We start from the raw sequence: 15,306 nt of genomic DNA on the forward strand, positions 1-15,306 counted from the left end.
AGTAGTTTATCATCTAAAAATAGCTTGCTCTTGCCCAAGTAAGAATGTAATAAGCCTTAATGTGATTTAAAGGCATAATTTAAGTTCAGACTAGTTAGTGCAGTAAACTGAAACACTTTCAAAACTTTATAGATAGAACAATAATTAGATCAACTTAGCACAGATCGTCTTTTTTCCCTCTTCCTTGGGTAAGGCTTACAAACAAGTCTAATCAGAATTGTTACTGCAGTTTCCAGCAGGCTGTTAAAACCCAGTCTAGGTAGAAAAGCAGAAGTGCAACATTCTGTCAATGTATTTGCAAACTCTGTGCATCTTCTCAACTATCCAGATGGAGCAGGATTTTCAGAAGTGGTAATTTGCTTCAATCTGTATAGCTGATGTTTTCTTTTTTAATTTTTGATTTAACTGCTCAAAAGGAAAATATAGAAAATGTAGATCACATTTAATTGCTGTTCTGTTTTAATGAACTTATTCTGTTTTTTGTGAATTGCCCAGTAGGGTTCAAGGAAAGTAGGAAATACAATCAGTAGTTTATGGATGTACAATTAAAATGCCAGAACTGTTATGTGAATTTGGGTTGACTTTATCAAATCACTTATTTAGGGATAGAGTTCAACAAGAAATTCCTAAAATTGTAGACATGAGTGAAGCAGAGATCCAGTAGGGAATAGGGGTAAATCAGCCCCCATTTTTGTGGGGGTATCTGACTTCGTTTATATTCTCTGCCTCAGGGAATTTAAACCTACTTTTCCTATGTGCTATTCCATAGCTTAACTACTAGATTATATGTACTTCAGAGTGATACATGTATATTATGTGTGGTTAGTACTATTTTAAGTAAGTAAACATTTGTCAGCATTGATATAAAGTACAGTTTTCTTATGTCTTGGATGAACGTCATTATCTCCATAAAGAGTGTCATTTTTCTCACCATCTTTCAGTAAAAATGGGGAAAAAAAATCAGGAAAGAATTACAGGAAATCCTATGAATAATTTTTTAAAAAAGAATTTTACATAAGGGTAGATTTATTGCTAGATGATTTATTTTAACATAATGGTTTGGCTAAAATCATGTATGTAATAGACAGTATTTCATCACGAAATTTTAAATTTGGATCTTGGATAAGGACAGGAATAAATAGAAGTTGCCAGGAATTCTATTCGCAAACCACCTTATTTTGGTAGCTGTGATAATATTTCTTTTCCTTGAGGTCTTTTTTCTACAGCACGTATCCAACTAGAATTTTTTAGGTTTCTGGTGAAAACTATTCATCGTTAAGGTATTTTCCACTGGCCTTCAAAATTTAAATATGTGTTTTACCAAACCTAAGTAAACACCACTAAATTAAACAAATTTTTTATGCCAGCTGGATATGCAATGCAAAGCTTTCATCATTTTTTTTCCCTTTAAATGGTTTTTACTATCCCTTCACCCTCAATTGCATTAACAGAGCATTTGATCATACCGCATCACAGACAGACTTGTATTGTTCTTTGCTTTTTTCCTGTTTGTAACCAGCAAATCCCGCTATTCAAATTGTTGCGCTAATTTGTTTATGCCTCATGTTGGCATAATGACAACTATACACATCATGGGCATGTACAAGCCAGAGCTTTGGAGTCTTGAAACAATAGTGGTCTTCTGACTGCCAAAGTCATCTTGCTCCCTAGAAACCTCATTTGCTAAGCTGTAATTTCAAGAGGTTTGGGTTTTTGAACTGTTAGAGCAGAAGAGCTGATCTGCTCACTAAAGAGAACAGCCCTTAAATATGTTTCTATTTAATAAAAGATTGCATTTTTGTGTTTAAATATTGCTTGGCTTTTTGTGTTCTTACTACTGTCTACATTATAGGTAAAGTGGGTATGAATTGAGGAAAGGGCCCAGAGAGAAAAAGTTAATAGAACAGCCAATAACACATAACTGTTTAAGTTATCAGCATCACTGTTGATCGAAGACAGTGGAAGAATGGCTATGTGGCTAAGGTACATAGCTAGAGCCTAGGAAATTAAAATTCTCTTGTTTCCTCTTCATCTGACTTGTATATGACACATGGTTAGTTATTGCTTTTCTCTGCTTTCCAATTTTGCAAAATTGCCTTTCAGTGTCACTGAAGTGCCAGAAGATAAATTAATGTGAAACATATTTCATCTTTGGATTGAAGATGGTAGGAAATGCAGTATTATAATGACTTCATCACAAAGTCAGCTTAAAATATGCAGAATATGAGGTGTCTGAAAATCAATATTCCAATTTATTTCATTTCATGTAGGTGTGACGGTTTACTCTTAGAGATAATGTTCTTTTTTTTCTTTGTATAAGATGTCATAGCTTGGATGGATTAAAGAGATGTGTAGAAGTGAGAGAAATTAGATGTTGTTTGTGTATTTTATGCTGAGTTTATGAAATACAGAAGACCAAAAGCAAGGCGATGGTATAAGAACCCTTCAGCAGAATGTGATTGGTCTCCTGAGATTCTGTTTTGCCTTGCTTTACAGTTTGCCCAGCTGGTGTCTGTCTACAAAACTCTGGGACCGGAGAAGTTCCCGTTAATTGAGCAAACGTTCTATCCAAACCACAAGGAAATGGTATGTACAAGAACCAGTACTACATTAGTTACCTGTCTCTTTAAATAGTGACTGTAAACGCACATGATCCATTTCTCATTTACTATCTATTTTAAAGGTTATTTTGGTAACTTTCAGAGGGATGAGATGTGGTGATCACTTGAAAGCACTGTGGTGGCTAAATGAAGATTTTCAGATCTAAAGGCTAACATTTTTTCAACTAATTAGCCTCAGACTTCAAGAAATTAACTGGCTGTAAAAACACAGAACAACTATTAAAGTGCAAGGGTTACTTTTATGTTTTGCTTCAAACTAATTCTTTAACATATATTTGAAGAGTCATTTCATTATTTATCTAGATGATGTGCCTACAACTGTAGACCTTTGAACTTACCCAAAATTAGGGTGTTTGTGACTTACATGTTCATGTACCTGAGCTGAGATTGTTTGATTTCCAGCCCTTTACACATATAAAGATATTCATTAAAGTGACACTTGTGAGCTTCACTTAACCTTTTCCCAAAATAAAATTACCCTACAAATTTCCAATCTTTAGATGGAAGTAGTTTCCTTTGTCCTCAAGTTGTTTTTGAAGATAGATTGGAAGAGTGTGCATCAGTGTGACTGTTTTTTCGAAACTGGTCTGGCAGGATGTAAGCATAGTTTCTTGCTGATGAATGTGCAACTGTGATTATTTTTGTGCCTGCATATGCAGAATCCACATAACCTAAAGAAAACACATCTTACGCTGGACACATTCGTATTTTTTTCATGTGTTTTCTAAACAGAAATTCTTACCTGAGTATTTTTTTCTAGGGGAAATACCTTCCCTGAGAGAGGGTATAAAGTTGTATGGAGGTATCAAGTATTTTTAGTATATAATCCTGATCTTGCCCTTCACCATCTATTGCACAGCTGAGATTCGAGTGTATCAGGTACCGCTGCAACATCCTGATAAATGCATTAGTTAGCTGTTTATTTAAGATCCTCAAGCTGTGATTGCTTTGTCCATTTTGATATTGATTAGGACTCCATCATCATAGATGGCACTTCAGACTTATCCAGTCCTCCTCTCTGGTCTCTTTGGACTATTGACTCACAGATGTTAGTCTTTTATTGAATAAGATACTGAGGAAAAGAGCCATTGCTACACATGTGTATTTAGGAAATCTGCTACACAGAAGTTTTGTGCAGTCAAATGAGAGTGGTTACTGATATGGAGCAGCAGATCTAATTCTGTATAGTCAATACTTTGGGAATTGAAAGATGTTTCTGTTGATGGGTTTGTCAGGAAAAAGTTCCATAAAATGCATATTTTTATGTCTTGGGATACATTAGTAGTAGGTAGAGAAGTAGAACCACCTCTTTTGTTCTGCAATATGTCTTCTTTAATGCTATACATTTTATATCTCCTATTATTCTTAGAATCTAATCAATCTAATCTTAGAATTAAATTAATGCTCTTCTATAATTTCCTGCACAAAAGTAATTGTTCTTCATTATTTTATCAGCTACTAGTCATTGTCCTATTGAAAAAACAGACCTTTTAAGGTATTTCTTAGTTTTACTAAGAAACTCTGAATGTAATGTCTCCTATTTAATTAAGTAGAAACCGCAACAGATACCAAAGGCACAATAACACTATTTGATAGAGGCAATTCACACTATTTTTCAATGACTAATTGAATTGAAATTTTGTAATAAAACACCAAGAAGAAGACTTATGCATTCGTTTGACATATTTTGCTTGTTTATCAGACTATGAAAAAAGTTGGGATGTTTTTTCCCTTCTTCCCTTTGGGTATTTTTGTCCTCTTTGCTGCTTATTAATGTCTGAACTCACAAGTTATTTGTCTTTTGTTCAAACTTTTGAATACCTCTACTCTCCACATTTGAGTAAATTTTTTACATATTTTTCTATGCAATGAATATTAATCTAGAGAAATTATTCTCTGCTTCAGTATTGCGTTGCCATATGTCATTCAAATATGCTATAATATATGATTATGCTGAAGATCATTTGTGTGGTTTTGCCTTCTGATGAAATTCTGGGAACTTTGTGACTTTAAAAATAATCAGGCAGCATCGCATGAGATAGCATTTTTATTTGAATTTCTAGAATAGGTGGTAAAATAATTTCAATATCATTAGTTTCTTAGTTAATAAATTGAAATAATATGCTATTTGAATTTTTATTTAAATACTATTTATGGCCTGTCTTGTTTGCATTTACTTTTACAGAATTTGATTTTTACTGTTTAACTTTTTGTAGTTCCTTTTGTGCTCATTCATTCATGTTTTATCCCCCAAATCGCAAGCTAGAGTTCCTTTCATCCAGTTCAACCCACTGAGGGGGAAGGGGGAGAGCAGGGGAAAACTGCAGATCTGTGAATTGAGTTTTTGGCTGAGCATGCCAGTTGTGCTTCTGTTTTTTGTTTTTTTTTCGTTTCTTTCATACTCTGGTGATCGTTTGTACCGAGTCTTCAGGCAGCAGTAAAAGGTAAATAAACAAAGATGCCATTCTTTTGTGTAAAACTGGAGCTGCTTTAAAGAAACACTTCTTGAAACAGAAACATTCATCTCAAATTGATTAGAACTATACAAAATGCTGTTAAGCTTTCTGAACTCACTGCTAGTTGAGTCATATTTACAGCTTTTCCCTCAGTAATTAGCTCCCTTTATTTCACTACATTCCCACTTCCTATGTTATATCAGGAAAAAAAATTCTTCACTGTAATTGCTGGGCATTTTAATAAAACTTAACTAAAACATTGTGTTAAAAGAAAAAAAACAGCAATATTTAAGGATTTTATTTTTCCAGCATTCACCTGATCTTTTCTCTAATTGTCAGTCACGAGTCATTTTCAAATTAAAATAGAATGTTGTACCAGGCTGTATTTCTGCTCTGACCTTCCTAACAACATGTACCAATGCCACTGCTGTAAAAAATAAATCTGTATATAGGAAAGTGAGATCCAGAAATCAGCACTACTTAATCTTTTTCATAATCTTTATCAGTTTTTCAGGGAAAATAAGAAATCATTTTGAGAGGATTTGCTTTTCTTAAAATCTTTTCTTGAAATATTTATTGATATGAAAAAAAAACCATCTTTTTTATCATCCATTATGGAAAGTTTGGCAAGATTTGAGTTCAGACAGAAATCAAACTGGACAGCCAATAATTTTGAAACACTTCATATTGGACACTTTATGGCAGATCAAATATAAAACATTTTAAAAACTCATTATAACATACAATTCATGTTATAGTTTGTTCATAAATACTGAAGAAAACATTTATTTTTACAATGTCTACAAAGAAGAAATGAGAGTTTGGTTAGTTCAGTTTTAAGGTCTACTTATTATAAAACTGAAAAAGAGACAGAACTATGTTTCATTTAAAAGCAGAAAATATCTGTTTTCTGCTGAGTGATATTCAAAATGCACCATTACATCAAAATACTTTAGGAAACAAATGCTATGTTGTCCATGTGTGAAATATTAACTAGCCATGTGCTTGATTTGGACTTTGTATCGTTATCAAGCTTTTGCAGACTTGTCTATGAATTGTTTTGGCTTGACAGGAGGAATTTATGCCTGGCTTTTTTGTTGCTGTTTTTTTCTTTTTTTCAATCTGTCTGTGAACTGTTAATATAAATGCACAGCACTAGCAGCAATTAGCACTGCCAATGTTGTCTTTGCAATATCAGTTGGAAGAAAAGTGGCCTTCATATTTCCTTCAGGTAAGTAGTTGTGTGCACACATGTGTGTCAATGGCCAAAACTGCCCAACTGGTAATTTTTTGTTCGTCTTCAGCAAAACAGAAAACTAAATTGGAGTTGTATTTGGCACACAAATGTATGATGTTTTAGCTTAGGACTGTAAATAAAAATGACAGGCAACATTTATGTCCCTACTAAGGGACATAGGCAACTCTCCCCAAAGGAATAATGCTGAGTGTTCCTGTTGGTTTTGCAACGTTTGCAGTTCTAAATTTCTATGTGAGTAATATGAGAGAGTAATCCATAGGCAAAATTGGAATGATTTTCAAGAAACCCAATAAAGAAAATTAGATTAAAACATAGGATCCATAACTTGGATCATGGTTCTCATCCAGTTTCTAGAACATGAGCACTACTTTAACAGTGGTCTAAACTTTGGCTCTGAATGAGATAACTTCTGCAGTTTTACCACTGTGAATTGAGATGCTTTTGTAAACTTATATATGTGTGAGACTGGCTACTAACTACAGTAATCAATTCTTAATAGTTAAAGCCCTAAAAAAAAATTGAAGGCAAACTGCTGTAACTCTAGGATAAGTTCACAAGTTGACAACTCATTATGACAGATTACAATGAGAATTCATGAATGAAAAATTATTAATGTAAATTTGATTTATAATTAAATATGCTCAAATATTTGAGAGCTTTTTAGAAATCTCTTGCAGTGTAAGTTATTAAATATCTTGTGCATTTACTTTTATGTGAGTTTCTGAAGCCAAGGCTTTAACAGTGCTGAAATAAATTGTTCTAGTCATGTAATTAGAGAGGCACTATTAATTAGTACAGCTGCAGTGATGATGGACGTGATTTCTGTAAACAGGTAAGCAGTTTTCACCTGTTGTTATTTGTGTTGATTCCATAGAATGCTGAAGCATTAGAACATCTGCCTTTACTTTCCTATGGACTAGCTATACCTTGTAGAATACTGAGTTGGATATTGGGATTTTGATTATCGAGTTTGTGTTTTAACTTAATTATCAATGAATGTTACAACTCGTTAGTTAAAGAAACCTGTGACATAATTAACAAACAAAATGTGAAGTAGAGATTGTTTTAATCACAGAAGTGTTCAACTTGTTTCAAAAGGTAAGGAAAAAACAGGGATTTCTGAATCTTTTATAGCAGATTGTTAAAATACTTTACATATACACTGTACAATAATTCTTTTGTATCAGAAGACTTTCATATGGGAAAAAAAAATAGTTCTATAAAACATTCATTAATTCATCAGAATGATTTGAAATAAAATGTGGAGCTTTTTCGATCTGTAGGTTAGCAGAAATAGGGACAGATTTCTGACCATTCTTATGTTCTCATACATTCATATTGGTAAAAAAAGGAAACTTGTTATGCCTTATAAAACACAGAGCAGCATTCTCAGTTTGAGCCTCTCTGTACAAAGCAGGACTTAAGGAATAGCTATCTCCAGGGAGGTTTGTTCCTCTTCTTGCCTGAGTGCCAATTCCAAAGACTCATACTTTAACTTTACAGGACAATTTGTTTTTGTTTCTAAGCAATGGATACATTAGACGATAGCAGTTCAAAGCTGTGAGCGTGCAATTTTTGATGGAATTAGACTCCAAGGCTTTTTAGGAAGTGATCACTTTAAGGTTCGCTGATGTCAATAAACTCTTTCTCTGGGGGAGGGCCACCTCGGTACCAGCTGCAAGTGCCATCACTTCTCTTGATACAGGCGTAATGCTTGGCTTGGTGCCCATATAGCTTTCTTTCTATCAGCCAGTCTGTCCAGAGGCACTCATTTGGTGCAGTGATTGAGCAGGGCACCATGTAGCAGGTAGTAATCTAAACATGAAACAGTACATTAATTCAGTAAATTGAAGGTTTCTAAAAGAACAGTAAAATACATGGTGTATTCCACCAGTGAAAAATGCTCTTTCCTGAAAGGTGAGCTCCATTACTAAGGAGTATATTGTTCCATACTTACTTTGCAGCCACAGCCCATTTGATATCTCTGATTAAGACTCTTCTTTTGAGACAAGGATAAATCATCCCATGGTTCAATGTAGTTGCATAAATGGATGAGGACTTTACCATCATTTAAAATCTGGCCTACAGCATGGGAAATAAAGAAAATAAGGCAAGCAAATGAAACAGTTTTTTAAATACTGAACTAAATTGAAGTCAAAAGTTTGTAACTAATTGCACCAAATTTGTCAAACTTCACAGTTTTTTCAGTGAATTTTATTTAAAATGTTAGAATTATCCTCCTGAATAGATGCTAAAGATTTAACAAGGACATTTCTCAAAAGATGCTGGTAATCTGCAAATAAGGGATGGATGTAAATGAGCTAATATCTTGGACAAGATTACAGGACTCCAGAGGTATAAAACTGCAGTTACTTACTACACCAAATGTGGCATAATGTAAGTATGGGTTGTCTCACTACATACGTTTGCATTCATAGGAAAACTGGTACTATTGCTTTTAAATGAATAATGGTGATGCATAGTTCCTATTTACTAACTACACAGTTACTGGCTTCAACTTCCTCTGAAACTGTTTTAAGATCTTCAGATAAAGCATGGAAAACATGTAAGATTGCACATTAACTGCAACTTCATACAACTTGTCCATTTAATTCTTTTTGTATTAATTAGCACAGAAATATATAGGGGTTTTTTTTCAAAGTTAGTGAAATTGGACATTGAGCAGTTACTTTTTTCTTTTTTTTTAATATGCACATTAATTTTGTTGTGTTTTACCTGTCAAAAGGTACTGTTTTTTGTTGTTTGCTTCTAGTTTCACTCCACAGAGTGATGAATCAAAGGGAGTATAGACATACTGGACATCCTTGAGCTTTTCAAATCCTTTAAACATCTGAAAATTATCAGAAACTGAAAGTCAGAGGGGAAAAGAAACATGAAAAACCATTGCAAGCAACAACTGAAATAAGTATATGGTGCATCTTTCGGAAAAAAAGGCTCTGAAGTTTGAATTTCTATGAGAAAATACCAACCATTAGGCCCCATCTCTACATAAAATTAATTGTCTGTTATTTTAGAAGAATGTTAGGTCTTTAAAAAAAAAAAAATCATTTTAAAATATCTGATTTTTTTTAAGTGTTTTAAATGGCTCTCTAAAGCCTTCTCTTCACATTATATTCTACTCATGTCTCCCATTTAAGGAACAAAACAAACACAGCACTCATCTTAAACAAGGTGCTGCAGTGTTGAATCTTTAAAGATGAAAAAATTACTGATATATTTGCATGGAAAATCTTATCTTGATCGGTGCAATGCTGTGCAACTTCAAGAAAATAAAACATGCTAGGAGATGGAGCACTGTTCCTATATTCTGTCAGTAAAGAATACCGTTTTTCCACACCCAGTTGATAATTTTGCTCAACACAACCTTCTCTAACAACTGTTAGAAAATGGGAGCTAGCTCTTAGAATTTCTATCCCGGTGCACCAAAATGGATAGGTACAGAACTAAAGCCCATGCAGTGGTCAGATTGTCTGCTCCCTAACCAGCAATCCCAGCTATGGCTAAGTGAGCCATTAAAAGACAGAAACAAAATCAGTTATATCCAAATGTGAGAAGGATCCATAAGATGCTAATCAACTTCAGAATGCCTGTCATCACCTAATATGACATAACCGAAGCCCCAGCATGCCAGGGGCCCTGTTTTGTTACATCATGCTGTGTGTTGACAGCTGTGGACAATTGCAAGGTTCACAGCTCTCATGGGCAAGCTCTCTCTGTTGCAGCTGGTATCCCTGGAAAATATGTTCATATTACTCAATTTCTCTCAGGAGATTTAAATAGTACAGAGTGCTACAAAATGCCCGGTAATATGTTAGGGTTTTTTGAAGCCTTATTTATAGAATTATAAAAATAGTAAAAGGTGTTGTCATTGCTTTTGTTGTCCATCCAAAAACATTAGGCACTCATTTGAAATATTTAATACAAGGAGAAAACACGCTCAAAAGAAAAAAAAAAATCCAGAATAGCAACTAAAAACAAACAAAAACAAAAAAAAAAAAAACCAGCATCCTGCACTCAGCTACAGTGAAAGTAATAGAAAATATATGTAATGATGATGGACAGTGTGTCTACTATTATTAGATAGAAGCCAAATGTAAATGATCTTCTCAAGAAGATGAAGAAGCAGGAGCAGGTCATGTGTGCTGCAAAGAATCTGCCTCAGAGCTAAAGCAGAGCTCCCATTGGAGCCCTGGGCCTTCCTTACTCCCCATAAAAGTCTTTCATTCCTTTGGAACTGGAATCCCTTGCTTACACTTAAATCCACCTTATTTGGGGTATGTTAGACACAGAAGTTTAGACAGTAACTGTGTGAACTATGCAAGCATCCTGCGTATTCACTTTCAAAAACCTTAGATTGAACTACATTTTATAGTAGGGTACAACTTTATGTGAATTACTCGCTACTTGATCCAAATTATCTTAAGAGCCATACATAGACAACGTAAATTTATATATGTGTATATGCTTATATATACATGAATCAATAGCAACAAGTATTAGAGACCTGATCAATATTTAAGTGAGCATTTTGAGTTTCGCTGGAGGTAGAGTTTGATATTAGTTGAATAAAACTATATAATAAGTGAGGAGCAGCCTTATAGGCCATCATCAGGCTGTTTGTTTCTTTTGTCTATGATATTCCAGCTCTGATTTATCTCTGGTTTTGAGATGTGTTAAACCATTTAAGTTTTTACCCTTTTGTTTAGTTCAGTAAATTGTATTTTATCTTCTCTGTCATTTTCTCCCAACTCCTGAAAGTGTGGATGCTTTCTCAGTAAATGCCTAGGATGGCTTGACTCAGTTTTACCTTCTGATATAATGCATTTCCATCTGATGTTCTGGTAGGACTTTATTGATGGAAAATACACAGAGGAATTAGGATAGAAAGATTTATACTTAATAACAGTTTGTATGGATAGTGGCACTGTCCTGCTGAGGTATGTAACAGATCAGTATGCTGCTATTGCTTTAAGATTTTAGAATACTTTTTTAAAAGACTTTGTGTTACTTTCAGGATCTAAGGCATGGTTTATAACAATTACATTCTTCTATCTTCTTTGTTTTCTGAGGCTTTTCAGCCATATGAGTGCTTATTTTCCTAACTTTCAAACAGCGTGCATTACTATAAAGTATACATATTGTTAGGTTTAGTTATCAGCTTGAATATCATCTCATACTCCCACTGTGCACAGACCCTGCCCTCTGTAAATGATGTCAGCTTAATTCTTTCAGAGGGATTCCATCCGTGCAGCTTGTGTGGAACTTGGTAAAAGGTGTTGATTTCATGTAGAACATTAATATCTTGGGCATTGCTTCAGTATGATAACATAGGACAAAATATTGCTAACGCCACCAGCACTGCTTTTATATTCAGGTGGCTCCTCAGAATACACAATTGTTATTACCAAGTCAATAATAACAATGCTATGAAAACAAATATTCAGACTGCGTATAAATCATGTATTTTCTTCTCAGTTTAGTGTAATGCTGTAATTATTATCACCATGAAAGAAAATGAAATAAATTGAATATATATATGGCTTTTAAACATGCCAGCTCATATATAAGAAATGAATAAAGCCATCACTGTTCATTTTTAATATTTCTGAAAATGAATAATAAAATTATACTGAATATTTCTGTCCAGAAATATCCATCCTTTACTTCTAAGCCAAAAATATTGGTTTTAAAATAGCAGGAATATATGTTGGATAACAGTAACAGCTTAAAACAGTCATGCTAACGCTACATGTCAAATTGCCCAGTGAATAATATAAAAGGAGAGCAACATTTTCCCAATTTACAGTTGAAATAAAATGTAATCTCTACAGGTTCTGTGAAAATGACAAATTCTTCATCATGGAACTAAACAACTGGTCTGGAAGAACTCTACTAAACCTAATGGTGATTTTTGAACAGTAAAATGTTGATGTACATTTGGTTTTGCTAGCATTTCTGTAACAGATTACACAGCCTTATATCTCATTAAAATCTTTAGAAACAATTAAAAAGATTATACAATATGATAGATAAAGAACACTGATGAATGCATTCCCTTACTGGAGCTGAAAAAATAAATGGAAAAATCCTATGAGATTCTGAATCATTTTATTTTGTGCACTCCCGTTTACTCTCCTAGCAGCACTCACACAAATTGATTTTTCTATGAATAGCAGGGAAGGAATTCTGCTTCTGCACATGTCCGTATTTGCTTGTGAAAAGCCCTTTCTATTTCAGCCAGAAATGCTTTCCTGTGCTCAGAAAGTTTGTTTCAGCCAGTCAGAGTTGCAATACCATAATGCAACATAAGTGGCCGGAAAATAAGCAAATGCAGTGAATACCACTCATAAATTTAAGTACGTTTTAAAAATATGCTCATTTAGCAAGTAGATGCTTCTCTGATATTCATGTTACCTCTTTTTTTCCTTTTTTTTTCAACCCTACTCTTAATTCTGTGTAGTTCACCTACGTCCATCCTTGAAACCAACTGGATCCTTTTCCAGCTTTAAGCATATTGAACTAAATTGTAGCAATATACAGAGATTATCAGTACTGAACTTCAAATTAGCTGAGTGATTCCATGTACCTTTATTTGTTTGATTTCATACCGGATCATTTTGTGGGTATCGAGAGGATCATCACTGGCAGGAACCACTTTTTCACTGGATATTTTTGCTCGAATCACTGTAATAGAAGAGAAAAAAGTTTAAATGCAAATAAGCATATACCTGCTTTCATAAGTAATAGCTAAAATTATATTTTTCTTCTATTTTTATTGATTTTTAGCATTTTTATTTACACTTTAGCTAGTAGATGTTAAGCCATGTCAAGCAAGTCAAACGCTGAAAACAGAAACAAATGGTCTGCCTCTTAAATAAATACTTACCTTTGACAGAAACATGTTCAATTTCTTAGATATTTTCTGGTATTTAAGGACAAAATTTTTCAAAGTTGCTTTGAAATGTCTATCCTTGAGTTAAGATATCCTTAAGTAGAGCAGAGCTGCTAAGCTGATTCTGGTTATGTCTGCTATGGTCCTGGAAATCTGAAATGAGTTACCTCTGAGTTTTGATAAAACTGTCCTTCAGGTTGCTAATAACATGCTAAAATCTACAGTCATTAAATGCAAAGATAACAATTTTGTTGCATTCACTTTCCTAAGACCATAGACTGTAGCTTGTTATTACTAACCTTAATTGCATTAGTCTGTAAAATTGAATTATTTTCTTTCTTGACACATTTCACTTAGTTCTTATTTTAAGGAAAGGAAGAAATTGTACGATAGAAAAATTGTTTGTTCTCTTACCTATGTTTGTTTTGTGTCTCCAATCTATATTGTTGAAAATGTACCAAGAATATTTATCACAGGGAATAAAAGCATACAATAATATGCTCTATTTCATTGAGCCCAAAGTTTTTCTAGGGACTTCCACCGCCCCAAAATTATTTATAGTCCAGTTTTGGCTTTGGATCACTGTTATTGTATCTCCTCTGCAGATGTGCTACTTGTTAGAACAAGGTGTATCTCCATGGAGAGATAGTGGCAAAGGCCTTAGAAATCAATAATCCAACCCCACCTCTACTCTAAATCTACATCATAATTGTGCAGAGATAGATCTATCCAAGGATGTCTGCATTTTTTGAAGGAAACAGTTGAATTCCCTCTCTGCCTACATATAGCTACAATAGCTACACCTATTCATGCAGGTATCACAGAAATTATTCTTCAGCATTAGAACAGCTTCCAGACTCCCTGAGATGTTGTTCTAGAGTTCATCCGTTCTTACAGTGAAATTCTCATACTTGTTGTTCTCTTCAGAAAATCAAGCTGATGTAGAGGAAATCTTTTTTTGCTATCATGCTCCCTCCCATCCCCAACAAATTTATTCAATAAATTAACTAAACAAAAGGAATAAGAAACCCAAACTGCGATTTTTCTTACAGCCAAATAGAGGTCAGTTTCATATAAAAAGTAGGCAATTCTCATTTCCTCACTTATTAGCAGAGCAAACTGGATGTAAAAATCAACGTGATGCATGTGCTTGCAGCTTCAAAGCTGGAGTTCTCCATATTTTGGCAGGGGGCTCCCTCCTCCCAAGCCGTTCAAACGCTTTTAAAGACCTTTAGTCTTACTGATTGGATTGAAAGGAAAGAGTTCTTTAAAGTATGAGCAGCAAATTCTTCATTTCAAATAGCAAGTGGCAGCATCTCTTTAATCATCTGCAGATGTGTTATGTTCCCACAAATTAACAGTACTTCTGAGTGCTTTGATCTACTTTCAGACAAAAGGTGTTGTGGATTGTTTGTGCTGTACTGATGGAAAGGTCAGGTTAGAATCGTGTTCTGTTTTGTGTTGTTTTCCTTCACAGCAATACTTCGTAAGGAAAGATTTTAGCATAAAAAAGTTCACTCACTAGAAGGTAAGAGGTGAGACAACAGTTTAGGATTTAGGCCCATAATTTCCTCACTATCACAACATGTTTTATATGTAGGAAATATTTCCTTTCATTTTCAATGCAAACATATGTAGGATAATTAAAGCTACTTTTCCCCTTCTGCTTAATATTGAAATATTACTAATTTTTATGTTTGTATTAAATTCTTGTTACCATGTGACAGGAGCATTACAGGTTACCTACAGTAGCTCAAAGAGTCTCCAGGGAATTATGTAAAGCAGTTTGTCTTTATGAGATCTTTTTGTGGGTGTGTAGAGAGAAAAAATAAAAAAGAAAGAAAGAAAAAGGAAACTTGTTTGCTTAAGAGAGCGCTTCCAGATGGTGGAATTAGACCAAACTGAGATGTATTTTTTTTTTTTTTTTAATGACAAGAAAGTTTTTACATTAAAAGATGTCTAAATCTTTAGTTACTTCAGTTTTACTTTTCTCCTGAAATCAGATTCAAGTGCACACAGATCCTTTGGGGCCTTTTAATCCTCCTTATTTTTTTCTGT

At 34.0% G+C, this 15,306-nt stretch overlaps 2 protein-coding genes across 6 annotated transcripts in view; one reads left to right on the plus strand and one right to left on the minus strand.

Moving 5' to 3' along the window:
• SYN2 (synapsin II) overlaps positions 1 to 15,306 on the plus strand; it is a 148,771-nt gene that overhangs the window by 61,936 nt on the left and 71,529 nt on the right. For both annotated transcript variants that reach the window (XM_031609057.2, XM_090148074.1), the window contains exon 5: positions 2,497 to 2,586. In XM_031609057.2, coding sequence (XP_031464917.2) covers positions 2,497 to 2,586 — 90 coding nt within the window. The remainder of the gene's footprint in view (positions 1 to 2,496; positions 2,587 to 15,306) is intronic.
• Positions 2,795 to 15,306, minus strand: part of TIMP4 (TIMP metallopeptidase inhibitor 4) — a 112,946-nt gene continuing 100,434 nt past the window's right edge. For all 4 annotated transcript variants that reach the window (XM_090148076.1, XM_090148075.1, XM_090148077.1 and 1 more), the window contains 4 exons: positions 12,943 to 13,040; positions 9,072 to 9,186; positions 8,293 to 8,417; positions 2,795 to 8,150 (listed from right to left, as the gene is read on the minus strand). In XM_090148076.1, coding sequence (XP_090004202.1) covers positions 7,953 to 8,150; positions 8,293 to 8,417; positions 9,072 to 9,186; positions 12,943 to 13,040 — 536 coding nt within the window. In that variant the 3' untranslated portion in view covers positions 2,795 to 7,952. The remainder of the gene's footprint in view (positions 8,151 to 8,292; positions 8,418 to 9,071; positions 9,187 to 12,942; positions 13,041 to 15,306) is intronic.

This window comes from Phasianus colchicus, chromosome 11 (genome assembly GCF_987193195.1).
Source record: "Phasianus colchicus chromosome 11, bPhaCol1.hap1.1, whole genome shotgun sequence".
NCBI lineage: Eukaryota > Metazoa > Chordata > Aves > Galliformes > Phasianidae > Phasianus > Phasianus colchicus.